General features: G+C 38.4%; 3 protein-coding genes across 16 annotated transcripts in view; 2 read left to right on the top strand and 1 right to left on the bottom strand.

Annotated features, from left to right (window-relative positions):
• Positions 1 to 8,467, bottom strand: part of LOC124222814 (rho guanine nucleotide exchange factor 17) — a 47,887-nt gene extending 39,420 nt beyond the window's left edge. For 3 of the 7 annotated variants that reach the window (XM_046634165.2, XM_046634170.2, XM_046634169.2), the window contains exons 1-2: positions 7,779 to 8,466; positions 132 to 303 (exon numbers count right to left, since the gene is read on the bottom strand). In XM_046634165.2, the coding sequence (XP_046490121.1) occupies positions 132 to 284 (153 nt within the window). In that variant the 5' untranslated portion in view covers positions 285 to 303; positions 7,779 to 8,466. Of the gene's footprint in view, positions 1 to 131; positions 304 to 7,778 lie in introns of all 7 variants that reach the window. The other 4 variants (XM_046634168.2, XM_046634171.2, XM_046634167.2 and 1 more) reach the window with 2 other exon arrangements.
• Positions 8,468 to 16,341: 7,874 nt separating this feature from the next.
• pasi1 (pasiflora 1) lies at positions 16,342 to 18,101 on the top strand. Of its 3 annotated transcripts, none has more exons than XM_046636297.2 (6): positions 16,342 to 16,500; positions 16,680 to 16,776; positions 16,932 to 17,031; positions 17,108 to 17,295; positions 17,409 to 17,459; positions 17,537 to 18,101. In XM_046636297.2, the coding sequence occupies exons 2-6, from the start codon at positions 16,690 to 16,692 to the stop codon at positions 17,618 to 17,620; spliced, it is 510 nt and encodes a 169-aa protein (XP_046492253.1). In that variant the 5' UTR covers positions 16,342 to 16,500; positions 16,680 to 16,689; the 3' UTR covers positions 17,621 to 18,101. The 3 variants fall into 3 exon arrangements, with proteins under 3 accessions (XP_046492253.1, XP_046492254.1, XP_046492255.1); XM_046636298.2 differs by having other exon boundaries at positions 16,346 to 16,619; XM_046636299.2 differs by having other exon boundaries at positions 16,490 to 16,614.
• Positions 18,102 to 18,585: 484 nt separating this feature from the next.
• Positions 18,586 to 24,960, top strand: LOC124223902 (glycerol kinase 3). Of its 6 annotated transcripts, XR_011177568.1 has the most exons (12): positions 18,586 to 19,257; positions 19,520 to 19,778; positions 19,864 to 20,081; positions 20,188 to 20,400; positions 20,491 to 20,601; positions 20,692 to 20,948; positions 21,046 to 21,251; positions 21,369 to 21,506; positions 21,579 to 21,656; positions 21,748 to 21,832; positions 23,491 to 23,644; positions 24,162 to 24,960. XR_011177568.1 is itself a non-coding variant. In XM_069137582.1 (11 exons), the coding sequence occupies exons 1-11, from the start codon at positions 19,177 to 19,179 to the stop codon at positions 24,196 to 24,198; spliced, it is 1,680 nt and encodes a 559-aa protein (XP_068993683.1). In that variant the 5' UTR covers positions 18,586 to 19,176; the 3' UTR covers positions 24,199 to 24,960. The 6 variants fall into 6 exon arrangements, 4 of the variants coding, with proteins under 4 accessions (XP_068993683.1, XP_046492235.1, XP_068993682.1 ...); XM_069137582.1 differs by lacking the exon at positions 23,491 to 23,644 and having other exon boundaries at positions 21,751 to 21,832; XM_046636279.2 differs by lacking the exon at positions 23,491 to 23,644.
• The last annotated feature ends 59 nt before the right edge of the window (positions 24,961 to 25,019 follow it).

Here is a 25,019-nt window from a genome sequence, read left to right as displayed (position 1 = left end):
GGAAACGAATTAGTCACCTTTGATCCTTCCTTTAAAAATTGTTAAAAAAAAAAAATCAAAATTTAAAAAAGAAACTTTTTAAAAAGAAATGAAAACAACACGCAACGACACACGGCGAAACGGAGACTCACCTGGGACAGTCTGAGACCGTATCTCGTGCCACCGAGGACAACGTAACCGCCTCCAGCTCCTCCCGTCATTGCTCTGGCAGCCCCTCCGAGCCATCCTCCGAATCCGCCACCGCTGCTCGCCCTCTCGCCTCCTTCCCCGGCGCCGCGGGGCATTCTTCATCCTTCCCTCACCCTGGGAAAATTAACAAGATGTACACCAAGTCCAAAACCAGAGCAAAAGAGAAAAACCTGGCTAGTTTTGTCACGTTTTTTTTTTTTTTCTTTTCAAGTGGTACAAGACAAATTTTGCGATACATATATATATTGAAGAGAAAGACCAATTGTAGCGAAACGCATTTTTCATCGTTTTTTCCGTACACAAAACACCCGTTTCTGTGACGAAATAGCGAGTCTGGGAACGCGCATGCGCGCAGTACATAAAATACCACTTTTCAACTCCTAGGAGTCTTTTCTGTACTCCGCGCATGCGCAGTCGCGAATAAATCTGACATTACGCGATCCTAACCTCAATTTCGTGCTTGGTATAAAAAAAAAAAAAAAACACGCGTAACATATTCTTGTTATGTATTCTGGCCCCACGTATTCGCAGTATTCGTCTTCGGAAATACCGAAAAAACCGAGTTTACCTCCTTGTTACAAAATATACTATTTCACGGTCGCTTGCGAAAATTGTTTTAATCATCAATTCGATCCACTCTTCATTCTCCGCGTCATTTTATCGAAGATGACCCTTTCGGTTCAACCCGAATAACGATTCGCAACACGTCCGGGTCACGATAACCGTCTTCCACCGTTAATTTCCGGTCCGCGTCACCATGGGGCAAAGAACTTCCGCACCGATTGTACAGGCGTACAAATTAAAATCAGCTCGCACGTGTCTCATTGCGTTCGAACTGGACGGTAAGTTATTATAATACGGACGAATTCGATGTTTCTTTTTTCTTGTTTTGTTTCGTTTTGTTTTAAAAGTCAATTTTCATTCGCCAACTAATAGAGGAAATATATTCAAAGCTGTGTGAAAAAATATGTATTCAGAAGAAGCCTGTGTTTTTTTTTGTTTTTTTTTTTTTTTTTTTTTTTAAACAAAAATCATGTCTCCTCTTTTTTTTCTTTATTCATATATTTACTATTCGTATGAAGATAAAAAAAAAAATATTCTCATACAGAATCAAGCTGTGAATATATATATTTTTTTTTAATTCTTGGTGAAACATACGTGTAAAAGTATTGAAAATCAATTCGCTTGCCTTTGAAGCCAAAAAGACATTTAACGAATAATTACAGTAGATAAATTCAACTGTCGGAAATGAAAATCAGCCCCGTATAATCCATGATTATCAATTCGTACAGTGATACCGTTGAAACACATGACGGCGTCGAATTTATACACACGTATTACGATTCGTCCAGATAAATAAATAAACGGACTCGCGTCACTCTGACATTTATTCGGAGCAGCGGTGTATATACACACACACACATATATATAAATATGTATATATATGTATATCATATGCATGTACAGCTAAAAATTTTGAGACGAACGAACTGCATTGCGACGTATTTGTGTTGCGCTTGACCTTGCATAAAACACGAGGAAATTTACTGTCATCGTAAAATGGAGGAATTTGCTTTGAGGCGAACGGATGTATAATATCTGCACCGATCATTATTCATTCGGGTGAAATTTTGTTCCATTGCTGCAATTCGGCTCTTGCAGTTCTCGTAAAAAGAAAATCTGCTTTTTCAGCTGCTATAGATAAATTAAAAGACGAGAAACAGAATGGATGAAACGGGATATTCCTGTGAGCAAACTTCTCGTACCATTGTTCAGCTTTGCTCGCAGCCCCGTTTGCGGGAAGTTAGGCAAAGTCGAGTTGTCTAGGTATGTCAGTTTAAGGATACGTTGGCTATAAATTTTCAATCAAAAGTGAGTCTCGTTGACAATATTGACTACTTAATGTTAAGATAAAAATCTGAAGAAAATCAAGCATAATAAACACGATAAGAGAATTCAATTTGAATAATAATAACGCTCAAAAGTTATCAGTGAATTGTTTAAACAGAACATTGTTTAACAAATCTTCGGGGAATGTTTATTTTGTTCGTGTGAAATGTGTTCGTTGATTTTTCTGAACGCACATGAATTTTTAAACAATCTTCTCACTATTGAAATTTTAAAAATGGAGGAAAAGTCGTGTATTTTGGATACGTTCTCATAAAAACGTCGTATACTAAAATTGAAAAAAGCTTCTGGAGCATTGAACCAATATAGTTTCGTAAGTAAAGCCTTTAGAAATTTTGGAAAACGAAAATTTCAAAATAATGAGAAAATTCTTGAAAAATTCACGTGTATTCAGAAAAATCAACTAATTCATTTCACCTGACAAAAAAAAAAGATTCCCTAAAAATTTGCTAAACAATGTTTCGTTCAAACAATTCATTGAAGAACTTTTGGACATTATTTTTAATCGAATTCGATTTTTTTTATTTCCTTTACCGCGGTCAATTTTTGTCAGATTCTTATCTTATCGCAAAGGTATTGAATATCGTCGACGAGGCTCAAGTTTGGTTCACAATGTATAGCCAATTCTCCTTAATTCACGGGAAACGGTTATTACAAAGATTACGACACGCGTGTTTCCTTTGTCGCAGAGCTGCAGTGCGAGTGAGAAACTTATCTGCGAGGGATTTTTATCTCTTCCTCGAAGAGTCGAAGACACTTTAAAGCCTTGAATGTCTGTGTTTGTGTGGATAAAATCGCACTCGGCGTCACGCGTCGAGTTAAATACGAACACGAATCTTCGCCTGCAGTCCCGTGTTTCTCACTTTAAATTATTACTACGTGAGATTAATTAATTAATTGACTGCTCATCTTTCTCTCAACGTCTTTAATATATAACAGCCGGCAAGAAAACTGGGTCGCGCTTCCAGCCCGCGTGATGTAACAAACCGATGGAGAAAAATTTTCCTATGAGGACTAGATTACGGTTTTTTTTCTCCTTTTTTTTTTCAATTTTATTGCGAAAAAAAGTACAACATTTTTACCAAGCATTCCAATTTAAAACCTGATTTCATGGTTTTATAGCTCGCAGAATCATTGATCTATATCATTGATATATGTGTTTAAGATCGTCAAATTAAAAAAAAAGAAAACAAAAAAAAAAAATTTACGTCGGTTTCAAAAAATATTCGATTCAAAGTGAAACATGGATGAAAAATGGCGGTTTCTTCCTGTTTTAATACTATAATTGAATTTGATTTTTCATCTCTTGCAATTCCACATTCTTAATTATTCCAGTCTTTGTTCCGTTTCAGCTGCTTCCAGAAATTCACACGTCAGAATAACCTGCGTACCTTTGCAAGCATAATTCACAGGTGAGGTGAATAAAAAAAAAAAAAAAAAACAGTAATTACGTACATGAATTCCCAACAAAGACTTGTGAAATTAACGGCATTTGGTGGGACGAGTAATAAATTTTAATCACACCCGCATTCTTGGGCCAAAAATAGGTACGTGTGCGCATATTGCGAATTCCTCGCAATCCATGCAGGTATGTGTATACCTATGCAATGTAAACTCGAGACAGACGTTTTTGCCTTTTTGGTCACGTCATTTTGTCGACGAAATTTTTAAAATATTTCTGCAAATATCCACGCTATCGGTCAAATGATTTCTCCGAGATTGGAAAAAAATTTTAACCGTACGATGTATAAGATTTTGATTTATAAAATGTAATAACAAAACGATAATATAGAATAACGAAGCAGCCTCTTGTGGAATCAAATGATGCACTAATTCGTATAAATTTTTTTTAACGATTTCAGTCACTGATCGACTATCACAATAAAATATCATGAATTAAAGCTTGACGTTGAAAAATATATTTTTATTTCAATTGCAAGCGACAAAACTCTTTCCGCGATGTGTTGACAATTTTTCCTCGCCAGAGAAATGAGATGAGAAATTATCTGGGTGTAGATAGACTTTATAAGTTTTTTCGGGAGTTTTGGGCACCGAAAAGATTTTATCTCGGGATCGATTTGTAAACGCCTTTACCAACTAATTGGGATATCACGAAGAACTCGAAAAAAGGGGCGGGGACCGAAATCCTGAAACAGCAAACAGTCGACTGATTGTAAAATCGAAGTTTTCGTATTTTCGCAATTCAATTGCCCATTCTCAGAAAAAATATTCACCACAATTTTATTTAAACATTTTAGCGTTGTAAATTTTTTTATCGTTCCGCAAGACAACTTTTCGTATTCGCAGTCTTTGTACGTTTCTAAATGTAGATAATTTGACTTTCGGGATTTCGTGGCGTCGACTTTTTCATCTTTCGCATTTTTGCACTCTACTCTAAGAAAAAAAAAAAAAAAAGAACAAGAAAATCGCACGATCAACCACAGCTGAGAAAATACGACTATATTGATATCTTTTCAACAATCAATCGCCGGTATTTGAGCACTACTATTTTAAATGACCTTGTTATTAATACAAACGTTGCTCAAACGGAAACTATTACCATTCAATGCTACATTTATTTCAATACATTAAAACCATAATAGTGATAATAATAATTTTTCTCATTCAAAGTAATTTTGCAATGTTACGCGAAAGTTTTTGCAATTCCGGAACCACCGAGTCATCAGACGCGGCCAAGTAATTATTGGTGATGATGCTGCATAGCGCCTCGACATTTCGCTAAAATCCCCATCGGTATGCGCGAATGTTTGTTCAAGCTCATATTCCTAATTCCTTTCAGTCTCTTTTTTACAATATCGTTTTTCTTTTTTTTCTTTCTTTTTTTTTTTCCTCTCAAATTCTTCCCAACGCGAAACACGAGGAAAAAAAAACGTAACCGAGTATAAGAAGAAACAGAAAGGAGGGGACGAAAAGGCCGGCGCACTTTAGATGAATGGAAATTGCAAATTTTCGCAAAACTGACGCGGGTGCAACTCGGGCGTTCCGACCTGGCTATAAATAAGCCGAGTTTTCCGTTGTGACGAGGCTCCGATTTGCCGGGGATAAACCCACTTTCGCTAACGTCAAGAATCATTGGCCGAGGCGATCCGGGTGCTCTGAACTTATCGCGCGCTCTTCTTACTCACAGTCGTAAAACATTCCTTAAAGCTGCACACGCGCCGGCAGCATCGGGGATAATACTCCCAACAATTTCGCATTCCCACTTATTATACGATACATGGATACCAAAATTAGCGACGATATTCAGGGACCCGAATTCCTCCTTCCGCTCATTTTCTCGTTCTGCTGTAGAGAACGGAGAAGATAAAAGAACAGATTTTACTTAAAAACTGCACGGGAAAAAAGGGACGCGTCAGGATTTTTCATAAGACATACTTTATAAAATTCAGAATTTACTCTATATTAACAGTACGAAAACTACTATGGGCAAAGTGAAATCTGCTACATTTGTTATGAAAAATATAGTTGTAGTTGCAGTTGTGTAAGAATATAAAAAAACCCTGACGCGTCCCTCAAATTTTCCTGCGCTGAGAAAAAAATTTCATTTGTTACGGTAACTAGAAAAAATCGGTAAAACAGGTATCGTTAAAGAAAATGTTTGAATATTTTTTGTTTACAGTTAAAAAACTCCCTTCCATTTCGTACCCATAAATATATTTTTCACGTCGCTGTTAGATAAAAAATAAAAATATTTGAGGACGGAGTTTTAACCAAAACTAATCTTATCGCTCGGTCGGATATGTGACGTCGAAGATTTTGTTAAAAAAAAAAATTTCACGAGGTTGAAGTCAGTGACGTTACGCGTATATCGAAAGTTTGAAGGAAAAATAACAATTTCGCATCTTTGGAATAATTGAAGAGTTTGAAATTTGCAAAATCTGAGTTTCCCGATGCTTTGTCAACGGTTTAAAAAATCTCATGCAAACCTCTGAATTTTCCCAAAATATATTTTCTTTCAACGTTTTTCTAAAGATTCGTCATTACATCAACGTTGCAAACTTATCAGCCTGATAAGTTTTCGTCAATCTCTTTCGTTTCTTCAACGTCATCGTCGTCATCGTATACGCGCGAAATTCGCTCTTCGATAATCTGAAATGAAAACAGCGACGTCGAGTATCGAACCAGACGTTTCTTTGATAAACGATATAAACCTATCGGTCGTCGAGGCATGGCACATATTCCTCAGTTTGTGTATCAGAGTGCGACTCTATACCGTGCTTACAGTATAAATATACGGGTGAGAAAGAGACGAGACCAGCTGGCTTCGCGGATATCACAGTTTTGTATTATATGCAACGCATTCGGCGCGCGCAGCTTTGACAAATTGTCAATAAATCATTCCCGCAGATCCGCGGAGAACGCGAATTAATTTTTTTAAACTTCTTTTGTATTTTTTTTTTTGTTTTTTAATTTAATCGGTTTCGTTTAAAATCAAATTCAGATTCCATTTACTGATTCATCGTTACGACATAAAACGATCACAGTCAGACTGTGAATCTGAGAATTTTGGTTTTTCTTACTATCGTAAGGTTTAAGGTGTAACACCGTTGTAAAAACAGAAGAAAAACACTTTTTTCCAACGCTATTTTGGATGAAAGAAAACGTAACAAGATAATAATATTTAAGGAAGTTATTAGGCATGTATTTAAGTATAATAGAAAAAATTTAATATCAACAAATGTTGAAGAAATGACGACAAGATTTCAATCTCGATGAAGAAAAAAAAAAAAAAAAAACTACTCGATCCACATGTCTATAGTTAAAATAAAAAAATTTAAACATACGTAGAGGAGTTTAAAAATATTGATTTTCGTACAATTGGCGAGTGTTTGAATGAAAAAACTTCAACGTTCGACCAAAGAAAGCTCATTTATTTGTTAATAAATAATGTTTAAATTATCTTATCGAAAATCCCCGACGCATTTCTGTAACTATCAATATGTAGATTAATTTTTTTTTTTTTTGAAATTCAAATTTACAGCAGTTGCATCGCATGTCTCGCGAAAATAGTTCCTGTGTGGCCGTTTATTAATATTTTTTGCATTACACTCAACTTCTACAAATATCATTATCTTGTTACCTTTTCTTCCATTAATAAAAAAAAAAAAAAGTTTTCACAGTAACGTTACCCCTTAAACCGGCCGATAAATATTCCCAAGAGTAATTCCTAAAATAATATCTCGTCAACGTTTTGTTCAACGCCCACTTTCAAAACTGTACAATAATAGATAATAAAAGAACAAACTAGTAATTATATTCCCGACATCCGGCAAACTTATAAAGTCCGCGCTGTCTCAGACTTGACGATCGTGACAACAATTCCGAATATAGTTATATCATGTACACAGTTTGTACATATATACATTTAACAACCGACTCAAATACACCGCGATGAAATTACGGCAATTATTTATCGTTTCTATACAAGTCTCTTATACGTGTAACAACTGTCGCAAACTCTTGATATATATAATTTATGGACAAAGTGTGTTTTTAAACCGATACGAAACACTCTATTTAACGGTTCATTCAATCACACAGCCGTACGAACAGTTGCACAGTAGCTGAAGTATTTCCATTCCTGATCAAGGATCGTGGAAACGAGAAAAGAAAAACAATAAACATTTATGCCAGCGTTATTTAAGATCGATAATCATTACCTTCTAATCATGTATCTCCTCCATCGTTTCATATATAAATATATACATATACATATGTATATATGTGTGTGCGCGTAGACACTTCCGGTTTTCACTGCACTCAGTAGCGTAACTATTTCCTCGTATTTCCTTCCTTTTATTCCACCTAGGACTGTGTTAGAAACGACACGTGCACAACCGAACAGAGTCGACGATATTAAAATCGCAGAGTGACTGGAACAGGATCGGCGGGTTAGCTCCGACTGGGCCGAATATCGATGGTAGGGATGACGGGGTCCGGGAAGGGGACTCTCGGCTCGGTTGGGACCGATGGTCGGGAAAAGGCGGAAAACGGCAAGCGGTACAGAGCGTCACGAGAGAGCCGCAGCGTGAATAAACCGCGTGCGGCGGAACCGCAAGAGACGACGATCAGAGGACCGCGGAGAGGCGGTTGGTTGGAGGCGCTCGTTAGCGCGAGATGAGAGGAGATGAGATGAGATGAGATGAGATGATATGGGAGGATAGGAGAGGAGAGGAGGGGAGAGGAGGGGAGGGGAGAGAATCGGAGGGCCTCCCGCTAAGCCGAGATTTTCTAAATAGCGCAGACTCAGCCGCAACCAGGGAGGGATGGCTCACGTGATATTTATACGATGTGTGCTTCGGTGTTTCGGTCTTGGGTTCCGACCGCCTCACCCTCTTCCTCCTCCTCCTCCTCTTCTTCTTCTTCTTCTTCTTCTTCTTCCTCTTCTTCTTCTTCTTCTTCTTCTGGTTCTCCGGACCGCCGTCTGCACGCCGAGTCTACCGCACCTATGCCTCCTCCTCCTCCTCCCCCCCCTCCTCCTCTCTCACCGCCGCAACCTCTCGGATTTCCTCTCTCCTGAGTCAAGTTCAAGACGCTTGTAAGATCGACGCCGAAATCGTCTCCCCCCGATCCCCCGGCCTCATCCTCATCAAAGATCATCGATGCATTTGTCGCGATATCGTCGAACACACGACACGTTGTAATAACACAATCACAAACCCGCGGTGTTGTTTCACCTGTGAAACGGATCGTATGGATTCCGGTAACGGTATCGGCCAACTTGCTATTTCCACCGATTTACCGTCTCTGTTAACGATCGTTCAAATAACTCGCCTCATCGTACTCGGGACCGGTGGTCTCGCAACTCGAATGTGAAGAAAAAAAAATAAATCCACCCTCGACTCGCTTGGCTTCGAGGCGAATCGTTGAAAATCACGTTTATCTTCTCCTCGAAGACCTTCTTCTATACCGTCAACTCTACCGACTGACATATACGGCCGTATAATCGAGGCGATACGGTCGTGGTTTACGAAGAAGCGGGGATACCCCCCCCCCCCCCCCACCAACCCCTCACCCCCACCCCCTCGCCCCCTCTCTCTCTCCTTCTCTCTTCTCTCCCCCCTCCCTCGTTACTTACTCCTCTTTCTCTCGGTACACATACTTCGTGCACAGCACCGCGGTCACTAATTTATTACTTATACGTCGGGCAGCACGGTTGCGGTGGATGAAGAGAGAAAGGGAGAGAAGGAGATAAAATATGAAACGAAAAAAATTAGTTTTTTTTTTTTTTTTTTTTTTTTGTGTTCAAATCGCGATTCGCGTTGTAAAATTTAATCAGGAGGTCTTACGGATTCGCACTGTCAAAGTCTCGTCAACTGCTTGTTTATTCTCAGTTGGACGGAAAAGGGCTGCGATTTTTTAAATCCCTGCATTGACCGATCAATTACCACGTCAGTCTTTTTCGCCAAAGCTTTACGTTTTATTTGTATTCTTTGTTTTCTTCGTTTTTTTTTTTTTTTTTTTTTTCTTCTTCGTCTTTCGTTTCACGTTGTTGTTTTTCTCGCGAAACCCTTCTTCCCGACTTTCGAAACCCTTCGCCTGCAGCACCGCGGGGCCTTTTTCCGAATCGTTGTACGATTTTCAACTAGCCGTTCCCAAAGGCGAGAAGCTATTTTCTTCGCGCAGCACGGTCAAGCAAGGCCTGATCGGCTCTGACACAGCCACCGGCCCAACGGCTCGAACCAACTATCCGAGAGTCGGGGCCCAGTCGACGGGCCCGTCTGACCCAACGGAGGGATCCGGTTATACCCCGTTCCGCTTAACTCTCCTACGTATACAGACGTACGAGCGGATGATAGTCGGGACGAAAATGTCTCGCAGCTGAGCAAAAGCTAACTGAATATACGTACCTAAGTTGGACGGATTTCGAGTCATCGTCGATGTTGTTGATTGTTAGAAGTAAGCCTGATAATCGAGACAATCTTTGAGAGCAGAGTGGACGTATGTATAGGGCATTCCGTGCCAACTCACCGAGCCCTTGCCCCCTTAGCGATTTTGTTTTTTCTGATTCTTTATTATATACGATCGACCTTTCTCCCGAAACAACGCAAATTTATTAAAAACAAACAATGTTGTTTCAATAATTTTTTTCATCTCTCGAATAAGCTATTTCGAAAACGCCATTTTGGTTGTTTCTTTTTTTTTTTTTTTGTTTTATTTAAATAACATAATAAATTAATTCATTTATTCAAATTTCAAGCATGTAAAAGAACAATACAAAAATTTTGAGAATTCAGCCGTTGAACACACGATAGCTTTATCTGAAATAAAAAAAAAAAAAATATATCTTTTATTAGCAGGTGAGTATCACTCGTGATCGAACAAAGAATTATTGAAACTTATAAAAGTGAAATTTGAATCTTTGGTAGAATCGTGTGCGAGACGGTACGATTTTTCGTAAAATCTAGACCCTGTGTTGCCTTGTAAAATACGTTTTGATCAAATAACAAAAGGAAAAAAGAATCCTTCGTTCAATCGCGAGCAATATTCACCAACTACACTGATAAAAATTTTATTTGTTACAGTAACTAGAAAAATTGAGTAAAACAGGCATCGTTAAAAAAAACTGTTTGAATATCGTTGGAATTACGATAAACGAGGTACGCGTAAACATTTTTCGCTATCGTCGATCCTTTTTTGGTTATCGCCAAATAATATATTTAATTATAATAATATAGGTAAAACATAGGTAATATTTTTCGATTGTGGTAAAAAATGAAGATAGTCAAGGACTGAGCGGTAAACGGACCTAAAAATTTCTCTCAGTGCAACAGAAAATATTTGTGTTTTTTTTTTTATCATTTCAGATAAAGCTATCATGAATTCAACGACAGAATTTTGACAAAATAAAATATTATTTTGTATGCCTAAGGTTCTTATCGAATAACTCTTGTATTGTGTTGTTGTTGTATTTTTTTTTTTTTCAGAGTCATGTAATATAAGAGAGTTGAGAAGAGTATAACGCGCGTGTAGAGCATGGCGGGCAAAGCGTTGTAGTTTTAGAGCTAGACATCAGAGGAGGGAAAATACGCACGCGGGGTCGGGAAACGTTCGGTTCAACAGGCGTGAAACTTTATTTATAACTTTTGAACGGCTTCGGCTTCGGGGCAGCACGCGATTCCAGTTTGGTATTATCGTATGGATGTATACTTATACAGTTGTATACGAACGCACACTCTCGCTCGTTTCTATTAGACAAGAAACATCTGTCTGGCCGCCGCAAATCCGCCGCACAATATCTCTTTGCCGTTAATAAACATTGCGATATGCGTGAAATCAACGGTGCAATTGATAAAGGCAGTTATTAATATTACTCATTTTAATATTACAAAGCTGCAACGGATGAAATCGATCTAAAGTTTGTCTGGGAATCCGAAGGGTGTTCCAGTTTCTGCGAAAATTTTCACATTTTATCCGATGAATTCAATCGGCACTATTCAAGTGCACGTTGTTTAAAATATCTGTTTCAAATTTGTTAAATATGTATAGCGAGCGTTGTTCGAATTCGGTATTGTGAATTAACTTAATTTTTAAAACTTGTCAGTAAATTTACGGTGCAATTATCAGGAATTGAAAATATCATTACCAATTCCAACTTTGGCTTTTACTAAAACCTGACACTGTTAAATATTTCGTACAAAATTTATACCTGCACAAGTTGACTAGATTCACAAGAAAATACCGTAATTTTCAAAGACTGTCAAGAAAATACAATACATTTAATGTATTATCGAGTAAAACTAAAATACTTTGGGGTAATTTTATAATTCAGTGTTAGGAAAATTTGAAATAAGACTCCGACATAATTTAAAGTCTACACGAGTGATTTTGTTACAAAAGATTGTTAATTTTAACAAACTATAATCTCGTCTCTTTGTTCATGTGTCACGTAAATTCATCAACATGTTTAGTAAATTCCAAATGACTTACAGTCGATGTACGGTAAAATTACAAACACAACAAACTTACCACAAGAATTTACTAAATTCAAAATACGCTTTTGCTTTGAGAATATTAATTGCAAATTTAACGAGAATGCTGACTAATTCTGCACTTTCAATCACAAAATTTTTACTTTCGTCAAACATTTGTGCATTAAGCGTGTGGAAAATTCACGAGAATTTTTAACAACGTACACTTTGGGACTCGAAGTACTTGAACTTGCGCAATTTCGTCGATATCGTTGTCTTATATCCTCAGAAATAATTGTACATTAGAGTCAGCTTTTCGATCACCCTCGTTGATAATATACAATCGTACCTATGCCTGTGCCTGTACATAACCATAGCCTTTGTTTCCAACAGCATTCACGCTTGAGCGTAATTGAATGAAATCAATATTATTACACAGCTCGACTTCCTCACGTTGCTGGACACGTGATGTTTCAGTTGTTGCTCAGCCCTACCGCGTAAACAGATTCATCCCCCTTATTCCTCGTTTCATAACGAAAAATTTTACAGACCGTTTCACACGTTATCGGATTGAATCAATTTTTGAAACAAGATGGTATTCTACGGTTTTTAGTGTCGCCGATTACGAATCTGAAATCGAATTTCAAAACTTGAAGATGGCGAATCCAATGTGGTGGGCGAAAGTTTCAAATCAGATCGAATTCGATCAAAAAACTGTACGCAGGGGTTTTCGGGCCTCTGATTGGATTTGCTGTGCCGAATTTTCAAAATCTGACTTCAGATCCGTAATCAGTGACCCCGAAAACCCCTGAACAGAGTTTTTTCCCCGGATTCGATGGAATTTGAAATTTTTCGTCGGCCATATTGGATCCGCCATTTTGAATTTTTTAAATCTGATATCAGATCGTCATCAGTGACCCCAAAAACTTGTGATTTACGTAAAACGTGTATATGTGTAGATAGTTAACTTTCTCGGAAGTGAACAATCCCTTCAATTTTCACGATTTTTTTCATACAATTTCTTTCCAACAGTAATAATTTACATTACATCGCAACAATTACCCTCGAGTATTGAAAACTTACCGGTATACTGTCAGAAATAGCAGAAAAGCGGAAATAAATATGTTTTCAAAGTCCTCCAAACACACAAACAAATGTGTATAAAATAGCTGGTTAGAATACTAACAACCGTGACTCAAAGGGTTAATTAAGGAGTCGCTTTTGATCCATCGATCACATCGACCACACTCTCAAGGCTGGGACTCCATCGAGAAGAATTCCGTCGAATTTGGTCGAAACGTTTGATTACTCGCTGTATAATGGCTGCACGACTACAAAGAGAATTGTAATGTAGAAGCTGATTGCGGGTCAAGGTGGAGCTGAATTTATCACAGCTGGCTCACAGGTCTCACAGTGCCTTAGACTCATTGTTACTCGTTTTACGATTAGATCGCTCTACGGCCAAAATTCCCTTCGGCTAAAGTAACTGGTTTATCTCTCTCAGCTAGTACAGCTTTAGCAGCGGCATACCTACCCATCTACGCATTATTATGAAATGCATATCTACATGTCCGTGCCCCGCGTGTAATATTCAGGTTATCGAATGAATATGTAGGCAAACATTGTACAAGGAATAACGAAAACCAATCGCGTTTTTGTTGTTGGTTGTTGGAAAATTAATAATTTCAAAATTATCCGAGGTAGTATAATAATTATTACAGTGATCAACGCGGGTTTTGTTTCGACCCTTTCTCCCGCCGCCTGTGTTGTATAGAATTATCGTTTATTTTCTCCTGCGGTACCAAAATGGCCGCTTCGTTATGAACGTTGACCGCAAACGCGGTTTTCCTGCCTCGGAAGGAAATCGTACACCGTTGTACTACATTTTCAAAGGTTTAATCACCGAGGCAATAATTTATTATCCGGAAATTATTATTTCAATATAATATCGTTCTCACACGCAAACAGTGTATGACATTATATATATATATATATATATTTATATATAAAGTTTGTGTTGCATTAAAGGGCGCGGAGATAACCGCAGGTGATAAACGAGAGTTTTATGTACACGACGCTGGCTTATCTTGCGGTAAATCAAACTATGCGTGAAGTAGTTTTTTTTTTTTTTTTCGCTTTCAGAGGAAAATAATAACGAAAACATGAATATAAAATCGTTCACCGACATTATAAAGTTTGCTTGATCCAAGAAAACCGTAGAAAAAATTCGCGATTGCTGTAATTCTGCGAGTAAGTATTTTTAATTTTTTTGTTTTCAATTTTCTTACTTTTTGTCACCAGTGCGGACGAGCGCGGATGAAAACGGTTGAGAGAAGGAATTTTTTTCCCGAACTTCGTGTCAAGCTATTATTAGAGTTGGCGAAAGCCGCAGGACTTTTCAATACAGAAACGCGGATTTCGCGGGCGACAAATCTGCACGGTTATCCAATGACGCCATCTTCCCCCCCCCCCCCCCCCCCCTCACCCCCGACTCGTTTCAAATAGCCGAGAATTTTACAAGAGAATTTTTGCACAGTTTTTTAGGTTCGGAAGACGACCGAAACCGGGCATTTATCGCTTCAGGGCTTAACGATGACAATAACGATGACCTTAGCTACTATTATACCGACGGTGACGTACGGAATTCACATAATTTGCGTCATCTACGTTTCGGGTGAATTTGGTAAGATTCTGTATAGCTTCACAGAAAATTTGTGATGTCGCTAATATTACGGAGATCTATTCTCAGAGTGGATCCTCGTTATAAATAGTACCGAGTGTAGGTGTTATTCAGTCAGATATCCGGTCATAACTATAAGTACTGTACACAATCGCGATACGTATTTGAAAATAGACGTATAGAAGAGGAAGGAGGGTGAAGTACGTTGTGTATGATAAATATAACGGCTTCGAGGATACGTCTCACGTTATTCGTCCGTGTAATATCAAAAGGACATTCGCACGGGGATAATAAATAGGGGCAATTATGCACGCAGACTTGAAATTGATGATAATTATTTTTGGCGATCGTATATAATATGTAAGCAATGTATATGTGTTCCAATTATACTGTACGATCAGGAGTGTCGGTAGACCGATAAAGAGCGAAACGGCTGAAGCTAACGCCTCGCGTCTTGATATATGTTTTATATAATAGTTTATCGGATATTAACTGCGGCGGGGAGAGTCGATCATGTGCAGTCGCATCTATTTACGTCCAATGAACCAACTCGTCCTTGCTCTCTGATTATTAATAGAAACCATTACAACGTGCATCATGTATAACACGTATATATGTGGGCGACAATGATCTCGTTATACGTGCGCAAACCGATGCCGCTCAACAGCATTCGCAATATAATTCGTACATTCGACAATGCGCGAACAACAGATTTTATGCCATTATTTGCGAAACGTCCTTGAGGAATAATTTACCGCTCAATATGATTGATTGTGCATGAGTTTTGTCATCCCGTAACGTATTTTCAATTTCAGGTTTTCGAAAATTTTACCGATGCATCAGATTCGAATGTGCGGCTTTGTACACGGATTTGAAATTTCAAATTTTCGCGCATCGCTCGCTGTTACGCGCCTTTTCTAAACGCGTGAAAAATGACGTCGAACTGCGTGCGCGATTACGTCAGAGTGCGCAAAACACAAAACGCGAATATCCACAAAATTTCTATTTATATAATCTTGTATGTTTCGTCGAGCAGCTGCAGAGAGGAAACAAAATAATGAATTATCTCTTCCCAAGCCTGTTTACGCAGATGAAGCTTCTATTCTGAAAGTAAACCACAATCTTGTCTAAAATTAACTAATTTCCAGCATATTATTGAGAACCGTGGACATTTAAAAACATGAAAATATTGTAAGAAAATAAGTATACTTATTTGGATTCTAAATTGAGAAAAATTACTCTAATTAGATGCACAAACGTTTTAAAATTCTTGCTCATTATCAGCTTGCTCGATCTTCTAGAATAAAAACTTTCAAATTTTTCGCTACTGAATTATTTTTATTACTATGTAGAAATATCGCTCCGCTTGAAATAAAATAAAATTGCAAATTTATACGCATCGACGCGGATCAGTCCAGTTCCAGTATACGTATATCTTAACTTGGCGAGTTAATAATCCTTGGAAAAAGAATATCCGTGTCAAAATTTTACAAATATCGAACAAGCCATTGAAACGCGTGTATTTTCCCTAGGATTACGCCTCTTCTATTGGCGGAAAACTGGGGAATTTGCACTCAGTGCAGCCAATTGAAAACGCCATGCATATGCCCGTTAAAACCAAGGTTAAAACACGGTTCATCGTTTGACACGATGACGACGCCGCGACCACACCTTCTAGCGTGTGAAACGATCTCTCCTAACGAGTAACGACACTTGCTAGTGTCAACAGACACCGTTTTTGGAACGAGCAATCGCTCGAAAAATAGGAAAAAGGGAATCACGCGACTCAAGGTAAGAATCCCGAATCCGCAGACTTCCTAATCGTGAAGCGAACGAACAACGCGACATCCTTGCAGTGCAACAGACGCGTCCCACTTATCAAAACAAACGGGAGTGTCTCTTTAGGTTAGGTAGGTCATATATGTCACCCCATTTTATCTAGTTAACGTATCGTTATTCACTTGTTTCAGGCGTTGAAAAATGGTTCTTCTCAAGTCCTGCTGGTCGCCCTGCATATGGACGAACAGCGTCGAAACTGGCACCAAAGCGATTGCCTATTACGCATCGGTAAGCAGCATTTGTTCATCGAACGCCCTTTCAGTCTACCCGAAACTTTTAACAGGATCAAATAGTTTTAGGATTCACAGTGTTGAATTCTTGTATAAATTTTAAGAAAGAACTCCGACACCGGGTACAATTAACACCTCTTATTTCCGTTCCAGGCGATGAGCATTGTTTTGATAACTTTGATATGTTATCAAATGAATGGCGGGGATTCAACGCAGCTTTATAATCCCTTGTTTGAGGCAGATGTCCGGTTATGTGAGACTCCAAAATTTTTCGTTTCGTTTTGATCAATGTAGGAGATGAGAGTAAAATATCTATTTATATGTTTCAGCCATGCAGATATGGGGTACATTTTTCATACTATATTTTTTGGGCCTAATCGGGGCGTCCGTCTTGATGGTTCGTGGCATGCATCTGGGAATAAGAGGGATGATGATTCCGTGGCTGAGCATGTGGTTCATCATGTGTTTGTTCCAACTTATTTTTGGACTTTGGCTTCTCGGCGGCTATTACATCTATGTAATTAAATCACGAATCATAATATGTATTTCTGTCGTTCAAGAATTACATAATTCTTTTGACATGGTATTCTCTGCGACGCGATGAGTAACGAAAGTCTTTACCTCTTTCAGCTTCAAGGGGTATTTGCAACGTTGTGTAACTGGTTGTGGATGTCGTATAACGTGAGCATTAAAGAAAAAATCTACATGAATTTGGTCCTTTGACAACATTGTCTTACATTTTTGTTTGAAAATTTCAGATTTACTGCTGGCTCTGCGTCTACTCCGTATGGCAGATATTGACAGAATTGCAGTCGCCTAATATTGAGCTTTTGTGGCCGTGAATACGGTTTTCGTCCATTTGAAGAGTATTACAAGTAATAAATACAAAGCTTACAAATTAGTTTTATAAAATCAACATGACTTACGTCTGTTGATATATGGATAAGTGTACGGCGACACGGAAGCAAGTGAGAACATATGCCTATTTTTTATAGGGAAAAAATTACCAGTTTTACAGATATGAAATAATATTTTACATGCAGCTAGGAATTACAATTTTTTACTCTGGACGATAATTTTTTTGTGCCGTGAACAGTAATATTGGTATATTGCTTCCGTGCCGCTTCGTAGGTTGTAGAAAAAATCTGCACATAACGTTTTTACAGACCGAAGACTGAAATGGTTCGATACCTGATCAGCCACCCGTCCAAATTCGGTCCAAAAAATGGATTTTAGTATATAATATATTATTTTGCTCTGTTGCGCAAAGTGCCGTAGATAAGACAGAAAGATAAGGATGAATAATGAATCGATTTATACATATATCATATTTTTATTTACACGAAAAAGAATCTCTAGCTGCCTACATATTATATATACGACATATATTCATTACTTTTTAGGTATGTATTATCGTGTCTTTGATATTTTTGTACAAAACTAGACGTTATACACATTCCTTATATAAGACTGCATCCCGTTGTAGTTCTGTTAAAGATGAATATTAGGAATGTCGATGCATTGTTACGACTTTGACTTTTCATAGACTTTAGTCTCATACATTTGAAATGAAACGAAGCAACCTTCTATTAAGAGAAATAGGTAACTCGAAAACAGTGGAACCTTGACGAATGTACGATATGACAACATTTAAGTTATGTTATCGTAGTCCACAGAATTGATACACGTATTTAAAATAGCATACAAGTGACCATACCATTACAAATATCTAAGATATGATTATCAATAATTAATTTTTCCATTTATCATGAAGAGATTTTTGTTTGTCTCGAAAATTGATCGATCTTGAATAGTGAAAATAGCGATGAAGTTTACTCGCAACCAAAACTGAATCCGTCCATTTTGATACCTAACTGCATAAGTTAAGTAATAAAATTCATCAGAGTGCTGTCATTGCTAGAAAATATTCATATCGTCTCTTATCACATACTCGTATGTTTTTAATTTTTCTAACGCACTTAGGTGTTGCTGTGTCTTCAGTGCTCGAACTGGCTGAAAAATTAATTCTTAACAAATAAAAATCGTTCAATTGTTTATATCAAATATAAAATTTGTGTGAATCGTACTTTTTCCCATCGACAAGACCACACGTCAATGATCTCAGCAGTGGCTCAACGATGCTATGCACCATGCGCAACTTTTTCAAATTTGACGCCTGTTTCAACGATTCTAGGGACTTTTGAACTTACCCTATAATTATGTATATGTACATCTCTGATTCTGATATGTATTCCAGACGAGAACAGCTGACCTGTGATCGTATTGATCTTAAAAGCCGGTGACTTCATAACAGAAGGCATAACCTGCTTTCATTGATAAGTATAAGAGATCTCTGCATGGTACTCTACAAGTAAACAATTGTTAAACAACATCGCAAATGAATAAAAATGAGTCAATGAGCAGATACGGCCCGCTAGTAGGTGCTATTGACGCAGGAACCGGCAGCTGTAGATTTTTGGTACATGTTTCAATTACTTCAAACATTTTCTTCGCATCAATAAACTAATGCTGTGATGAATCGAATTTGAGATTTGTACGAAAACTATTTGGATCTCATTTTAATCCGGCAAGAATCGAATCATTTTCTCTGCCCTCGAATCAATGATACTCAATTTAAAATTTCAAACACCTTTCACTTGACTTTGAAATACGCAGATCAGAGACTTAATCCGTCAATTTTTAAACTAATTTCCACTTTTAAATATAATTCCTTTCCCTAGGTATTCGCGGCAGAGACTGCCGAGGTGTTGACCTATCATCAAGTATCGGTATCGCAGTCGTACCCCAAAGAAGGATGGGTTGAGCAAGATCCTGTAGAAATAATTAAGGCAGTGAAAGAATGCCTTGATCAAACAGTCTCCAATTTACAACAGCTGACGATAGATCCTTCAGACATCGTTGCTATAGGTGTTACAAATCAAAGGGAGACTACAATCGTCTGGGACTCGCTAACCGGAGAACCGTTGTATAACGCGATAGGTGAGTCCAGATTTTCGGCAATTCTGAGCATCTTTTGTTACAACCAGTTTCATTGTGGTTCTATTTCGTTTCTCTTTATTTGCAGTATGGATGGACATGCGCACAACCAGGATCGTCGACGATATCCTAAAGAAAGTACGCTTTCAAAATAAGAATTACCTGAAGCCTTTGTGCGGGCTGCCGATCAGTCCATATTTCAGCGCCCTCAAGTTAAAATGGCTTTTGCAAAATGTTACAAGGGTACAGGAAGTGGTCGCCGAAAAACGATGCATGTTTGGCACCGTTGATTCCTGGATAATTTGGGTTTGTGTGCTTTTTGTGAAAAAATTATTATACTCGCATGTAATGTTCTATTTATTCATTGCCACCGTTGCCGGTCAGACGTTAAAAGTGACTTTTTTCATTTCAGAACTTGACTGGAGGAATAAACGGCGGTGTGCACAGCACAGATGTTACCAACGCGTCGAGAACAATGCTGATGAACATCGAGACATTAAAATGGGACCCGGTACTTTTGTCATTTTTTGATATTCCACGAGAAATCTTACCCCAGATACGTAGTTCCTCAGAAATTTATGGTCACATTCAAGAAGGATTACTTAGAGGAGTTCCCATCTCAGGGGTGAGAAATTCATCATGATCAATTATGATATTTTATTTCCAATATTTAATTGAACCAAGAACAATACAATTAAAGTAATTTTATGACTAGTGCTTAGGGGATCAGCAATCGGCGTTGGTCGGACAAATGTGTCTGCAACAAGGGCAGGCTAAAAGCACTTACGGAACAGGCTGCTTCCTTCTTTACAACACAGGATCTGCGGTAAAAATATTTCCTTCTATTGAATTTTAGCAATAATTAGTGCTAAGCTCCGAGCAGCGGACATTAAATATCTTTTTTATTGACTCTAAGATAGTGGATTCATCTCACGGACTGTTAACAACAGTTGCCTACCAATTCGGCCCTGATGCTCAACCTGTATATGCACTAGAAGGCTCAGTGGCGATAGCTGGGGCAGTGATACGATGGCTAAAGGATAACATGGGTATAATATCGGATGTGAACGAGTGCGAATCGATAATGCGCCAAGTTTCCAACGATAATCGCATAACTTTCGTGCCAGCATTTTCCGGCCTTTATGCCCCTTACTGGAGAAAAGATGCTCGCAGGTAAGAAGATCCTCCGGTTTTCATTTGACATTGGAGAGATTCTTCCCAAGTAAAATTTTACAATCAATCGTCATGTAGTGGAACTATCAATTTTTAGCGTGATATGCGGAATCACGGAGGACACAAACAGCGGGCACATAGTCAAGGCAGCTCTGCAAGCTGTGTGTTTTCAGACGAGAGACATTTTAGAAGCAATGAAAAAAGACACCGGTTTGGTATTGTCGAAACTTTTAGTCGACGGCGGTATGACTGCGAATAATCTACTCATGCAAATGCAGGCGGATATTTGCGGTATACCCGTGGGTAAGTTTCACAGTGAAGAGAAGAAAAACGAAGGCGTTCAACGAAGGCGAAAAATTGTGTACAAAAGAGTAAGAGAAATGTATATCTATTATCTAAATTTAATCTTTTACAAGGAAGTCAGGCCATTGATGTGTGAAACAACTGCTTTGGGTGCCGCGATCGCTGCTGGTTGCGCAAGCGGAATACGAGAATGGGACGTTAAATTAGACGCGGCTGTTCCAAGTGATACTTTTCTGCCTTCCATCACCGAGGATGGTGAGATTGTAGATTTTTCAGCAATGATTACCGTTTGCCTTACTCACATTTCTTTTTCTCTTCATTTATCAGAACGAGACGTTTTGTTTTCTCAATGGAAAATGGCTATAGACAGAAGTCTGGGTTGGGAGCCTTTATTGGATGAGGACGGTATGTATATTCGAAATGGTTATCCAAAATCGGCGTTGAACAAACGTTGTGAACCCAGCCTTTATTCTTCTTTTTCTTTCAATGTGTTTAGAAGAGATGGAAAAAATTCATGCGATTACTGCGCCAGCAATTTTCATCATGGGTGCGATGTTTTTACTCATTGTTGCCAAATATAGGTCAGTCTTTTAACATATATTTTACGTAGGGTGATAATTCCACTGATATATCTCCTTAGTAGCTACTTTGCGCAGTGCTGATGCCGTATCTATGATCAAATTACATTCACAGTATGTGCATTTAGAATGTAGTCTAGGTATGTATAGGTATATTTTATTGACTGTTTAATGTAAGAAAAATTCTAAGTTCATTCAACGTTTGTTACATATACTCGCGAAATAAAAATTCACACATTTTTTAGAAGGTTGTATAGTTCCTCGATCGATTTCGTTCAAACGTACGTGAAATTTAGTTAATTTTCTGTTGTTTTTTTTTTACATGCACTCTACTATATTTCGTTTGACGAACCTGACTTCCTTCGAACCCCTTCCAGTTATTCATCCTAAGGTTGTCTTTTCACAGTGGGCTATTCGAGGCCGCGCTCTCGCATTTTCGATTTTCCCTTTTCATCCGGGGTCGCGAGGATGCTCTGATTTGAAGAAGCCGTCGCGGGTTCAAGGTCGGAAATCGGAGTTTCCTCATCGGTGCTAGGAACCCTGATATTTCTTTGCTTCGCAGCTAGTATCTCTTTGGTCAAAAGTTTCGGCGGTGTGGCCGCGCCTTCATTTCTTTCCGACGATATCTTCATCCCCTTGACCGACGCGGTTGGCAAACTGTCCTACATAGCGACGAATGAATATTCAATACGGCGTAACGGTCGAAAATATTTGGTAACAATAAAAACGAAATTGAATTTTTACCGACGAATTGTCCACCGTCGATGTTTGCGCAACGGAAACCGACGCTGCTAACCAAGTGTCGTTCCTTATCATCGCAATGCGAAGCCTCGAACGTTGGGGCGCCAATATGCGAGTAATGAGAGCTCGGCATGCTGTAGAAATCTTCGGATCTTTCGGAAAGGTAACTTTGTTCTGAACTTGCTGGGATAAACGGGGAGAAAATTCGTTTCATTCCGTGGCTTGATTAGCATGAAATTTTTTTGAAATGTAATTTTTCATAGTGTACCTGGGTACCTTAACGAGTTGGGCGTAGTTTGTATCATCGAAAGGAAGTCTGCCGTAAACCATCGCGTACAACACTACACCCATTGACCAAATGTCCGATAATTGCGGCTGGTATGGTATCCCTTTCAAGATTTCAGGTGAGGCGTAGGCGTAACTGCCGCAAAAAGTTTCGCTTAGAGGGGCGATTCCGTTTTTCGGTTTCATGTGACCGCGGGCAAATCCAAAATCCGATAGTTTTATGTTGTAGTCGTAGTCCATCAGCAAATTTTCGCATTTTATATCCCTAGGGATCAGTCGATTGTAATCGCATTATCGTAATCGATGCAAAATTTATATATATATATATATGCATATCTTGTACGAAATGCCTGTCGCAGTTTTTTCATACCTATGCACTACGCCCCGTTCGTGGCAATAATCCACGGCATCTATGAGCTGCCGAAACCAGCGACGGCTGCGTGTCTCGTCTATGTAAGAATCGCGACGTATAACGTCAAGCAGGCTTCCGTTATCGGCAAATTCCATAACGATGTAAACCCTGATATGATTTAAGCGCTGAGCGTCAGTTGCATTCTGGGATTCCAAACTTGCGATTCTTACCTATGTGTGGTTTCGATTGCCTGCAGAAATCTAATTAAATTTGAATGTTTCAGTCCCTTAACGACTTCGATTTCTCGGGGCAGAAATTTTTTTAGATAATCTCCAGGCGCCTGAAACTTCGAAACTATCTTGATTGCGACTTGACAATCATGGCGCTCGGATTTAGCAACCTTTGCATAAGGAACGTGGTGTGATTATCATGGGATAGTAAGTAATTTCAAATTATATCGACGGGTATGACTTGTTTGAATTTTACTTTCCGAATTAACCTGCCTTTACAGTCGCGTACGAGCCAGCGCCGATCGTTTTTCCCAAAGCGTAACCGTGTGTTTCTAGAACGGTCAATTTACGATCAGATTTTTCACTGTCCTTTGCGTTAGCTGTACCGATTCCGGCATTGGCTAGGCTCGATTTTGGTTCCACTATCGGTACCGCAGCCATTATAAAGCCGAGCTCAAGTGTCGTCTGGGGAAAAGGAGCAATTTTTCATTCCAAGAATTTTCAGTAACGTCAGTTCTGGTTTGGGTAACAGACATGAATGTAAATTCTTACATTTTAATATTCTTACTAATGACATTATAACCTGGTGAAAATTGCTCCGTAAACTAGATCTTCAAAAATCCTATGGCATGATTATTTAAATCAGAATGACACGTTGACTGAATTTATTTGAGCATTTCGAGATCGATAAAAAAAAAATTTTACCAACTTTCAAATCAAACAGGAAACATCCACTCGAGGATCGATTCGACGACATCTGAACTCGTTAATATCGAACACCTTCAGAGTGTAAATCAACTGACAAACGATAACGACGTATATCTCACTCGTTCAAAAATATTGAACCTTTTTTGCTGCCAAATTGCAATATGAAATTGCAGCTAGTCATTGTTAAGTTTTCAACTATTAACGCAAATGACCCTCAAATGCAGGTAAAACTTCGTTCTCGAGTTCGGAAATAGCGAAGATAAGCACGAAGATGGGAGCTGTTTGGAGTTCCCGTGAACTTTGGGTGACTGGTAAATCTCACGTATTATTCTATCACTTATTTGTCCATTGCCTGTTTTTCATGCTGATTATACTTTTTGCTGCGTGTTTAATACTACTAAATCGTCGAACATGTGTGAATTTTGGATCTTGATGAATTAAACATGTTCGTTATTTTTGCAAATCGATCGCGCCTTTTGCATCGATTTGATATTTCCTGTACCATAATGAAAATATGAGATGACAATTTTCTTATTTTCTGTTCTCTACTTTCCGATTCACCGATAATTTATGTCAAGTTAGATGACGCGCTTTTTGCACGTGGAGCTGATTCTTTGTAATTCCACAACGCGTCCGCAGCAAAGTGGAAACATCGGGTGCGTTAATTTGAATTATTATTGGGATTGTCACTCCTACTCATCTCTGCTAATACAACTAGGCTGATAGCTGACCGTTGACCGTGTTTTTTCACGTGTGCATAGTAGAATATGTATATTGTTGATTATGTTTAATTAATTTAAGCGACAAAAGGAATTTGAAACCATAAGAATCGCGATTTGCCCCCCATTAGTATTAAAAACTTAGGTCATATGGT

The sequence above is a fragment of the Neodiprion pinetum genome, chromosome 7, assembly GCF_021155775.2.
Source record: "Neodiprion pinetum isolate iyNeoPine1 chromosome 7, iyNeoPine1.2, whole genome shotgun sequence".
NCBI lineage: Eukaryota > Metazoa > Arthropoda > Insecta > Hymenoptera > Diprionidae > Neodiprion > Neodiprion pinetum.
This window is presented reverse-complemented; position numbering and strand designations above follow the sequence as displayed.

Coding starts and splice junctions, on each gene's coding strand:
- LOC124223902 (XM_046636278.2), top strand. CDS start 19,177: ATGAATAAAAATGAGTCAATGAGCAGATACGGCCCGCTAGTAGGTGCT. Junction 19,779..19,863: donor ACCGTTGTATAACGCGATAG/GTGAGTCCAGAT, acceptor CTTTATTTGCAG/TATGGATGGACATGCGCACA. Junction 21,833..23,490: donor CTCATTGTTGCCAAATATAG/GTCAGTCTTTTA, acceptor TGAATGTTTCAG/TCCCTTAACGACTTCGATTT.
- pasi1 (XM_046636297.2), top strand. CDS start 16,690: ATGGTTCTTCTCAAGTCCTGCTGGTCGCCCTGCATATGGACGAACAGC. Junction 16,777..16,931: donor CGATTGCCTATTACGCATCG/GTAAGCAGCATT, acceptor TTTCCGTTCCAG/GCGATGAGCATTGTTTTGAT. Junction 17,460..17,536: donor GGTTGTGGATGTCGTATAAC/GTGAGCATTAAA, acceptor TGAAAATTTCAG/ATTTACTGCTGGCTCTGCGT.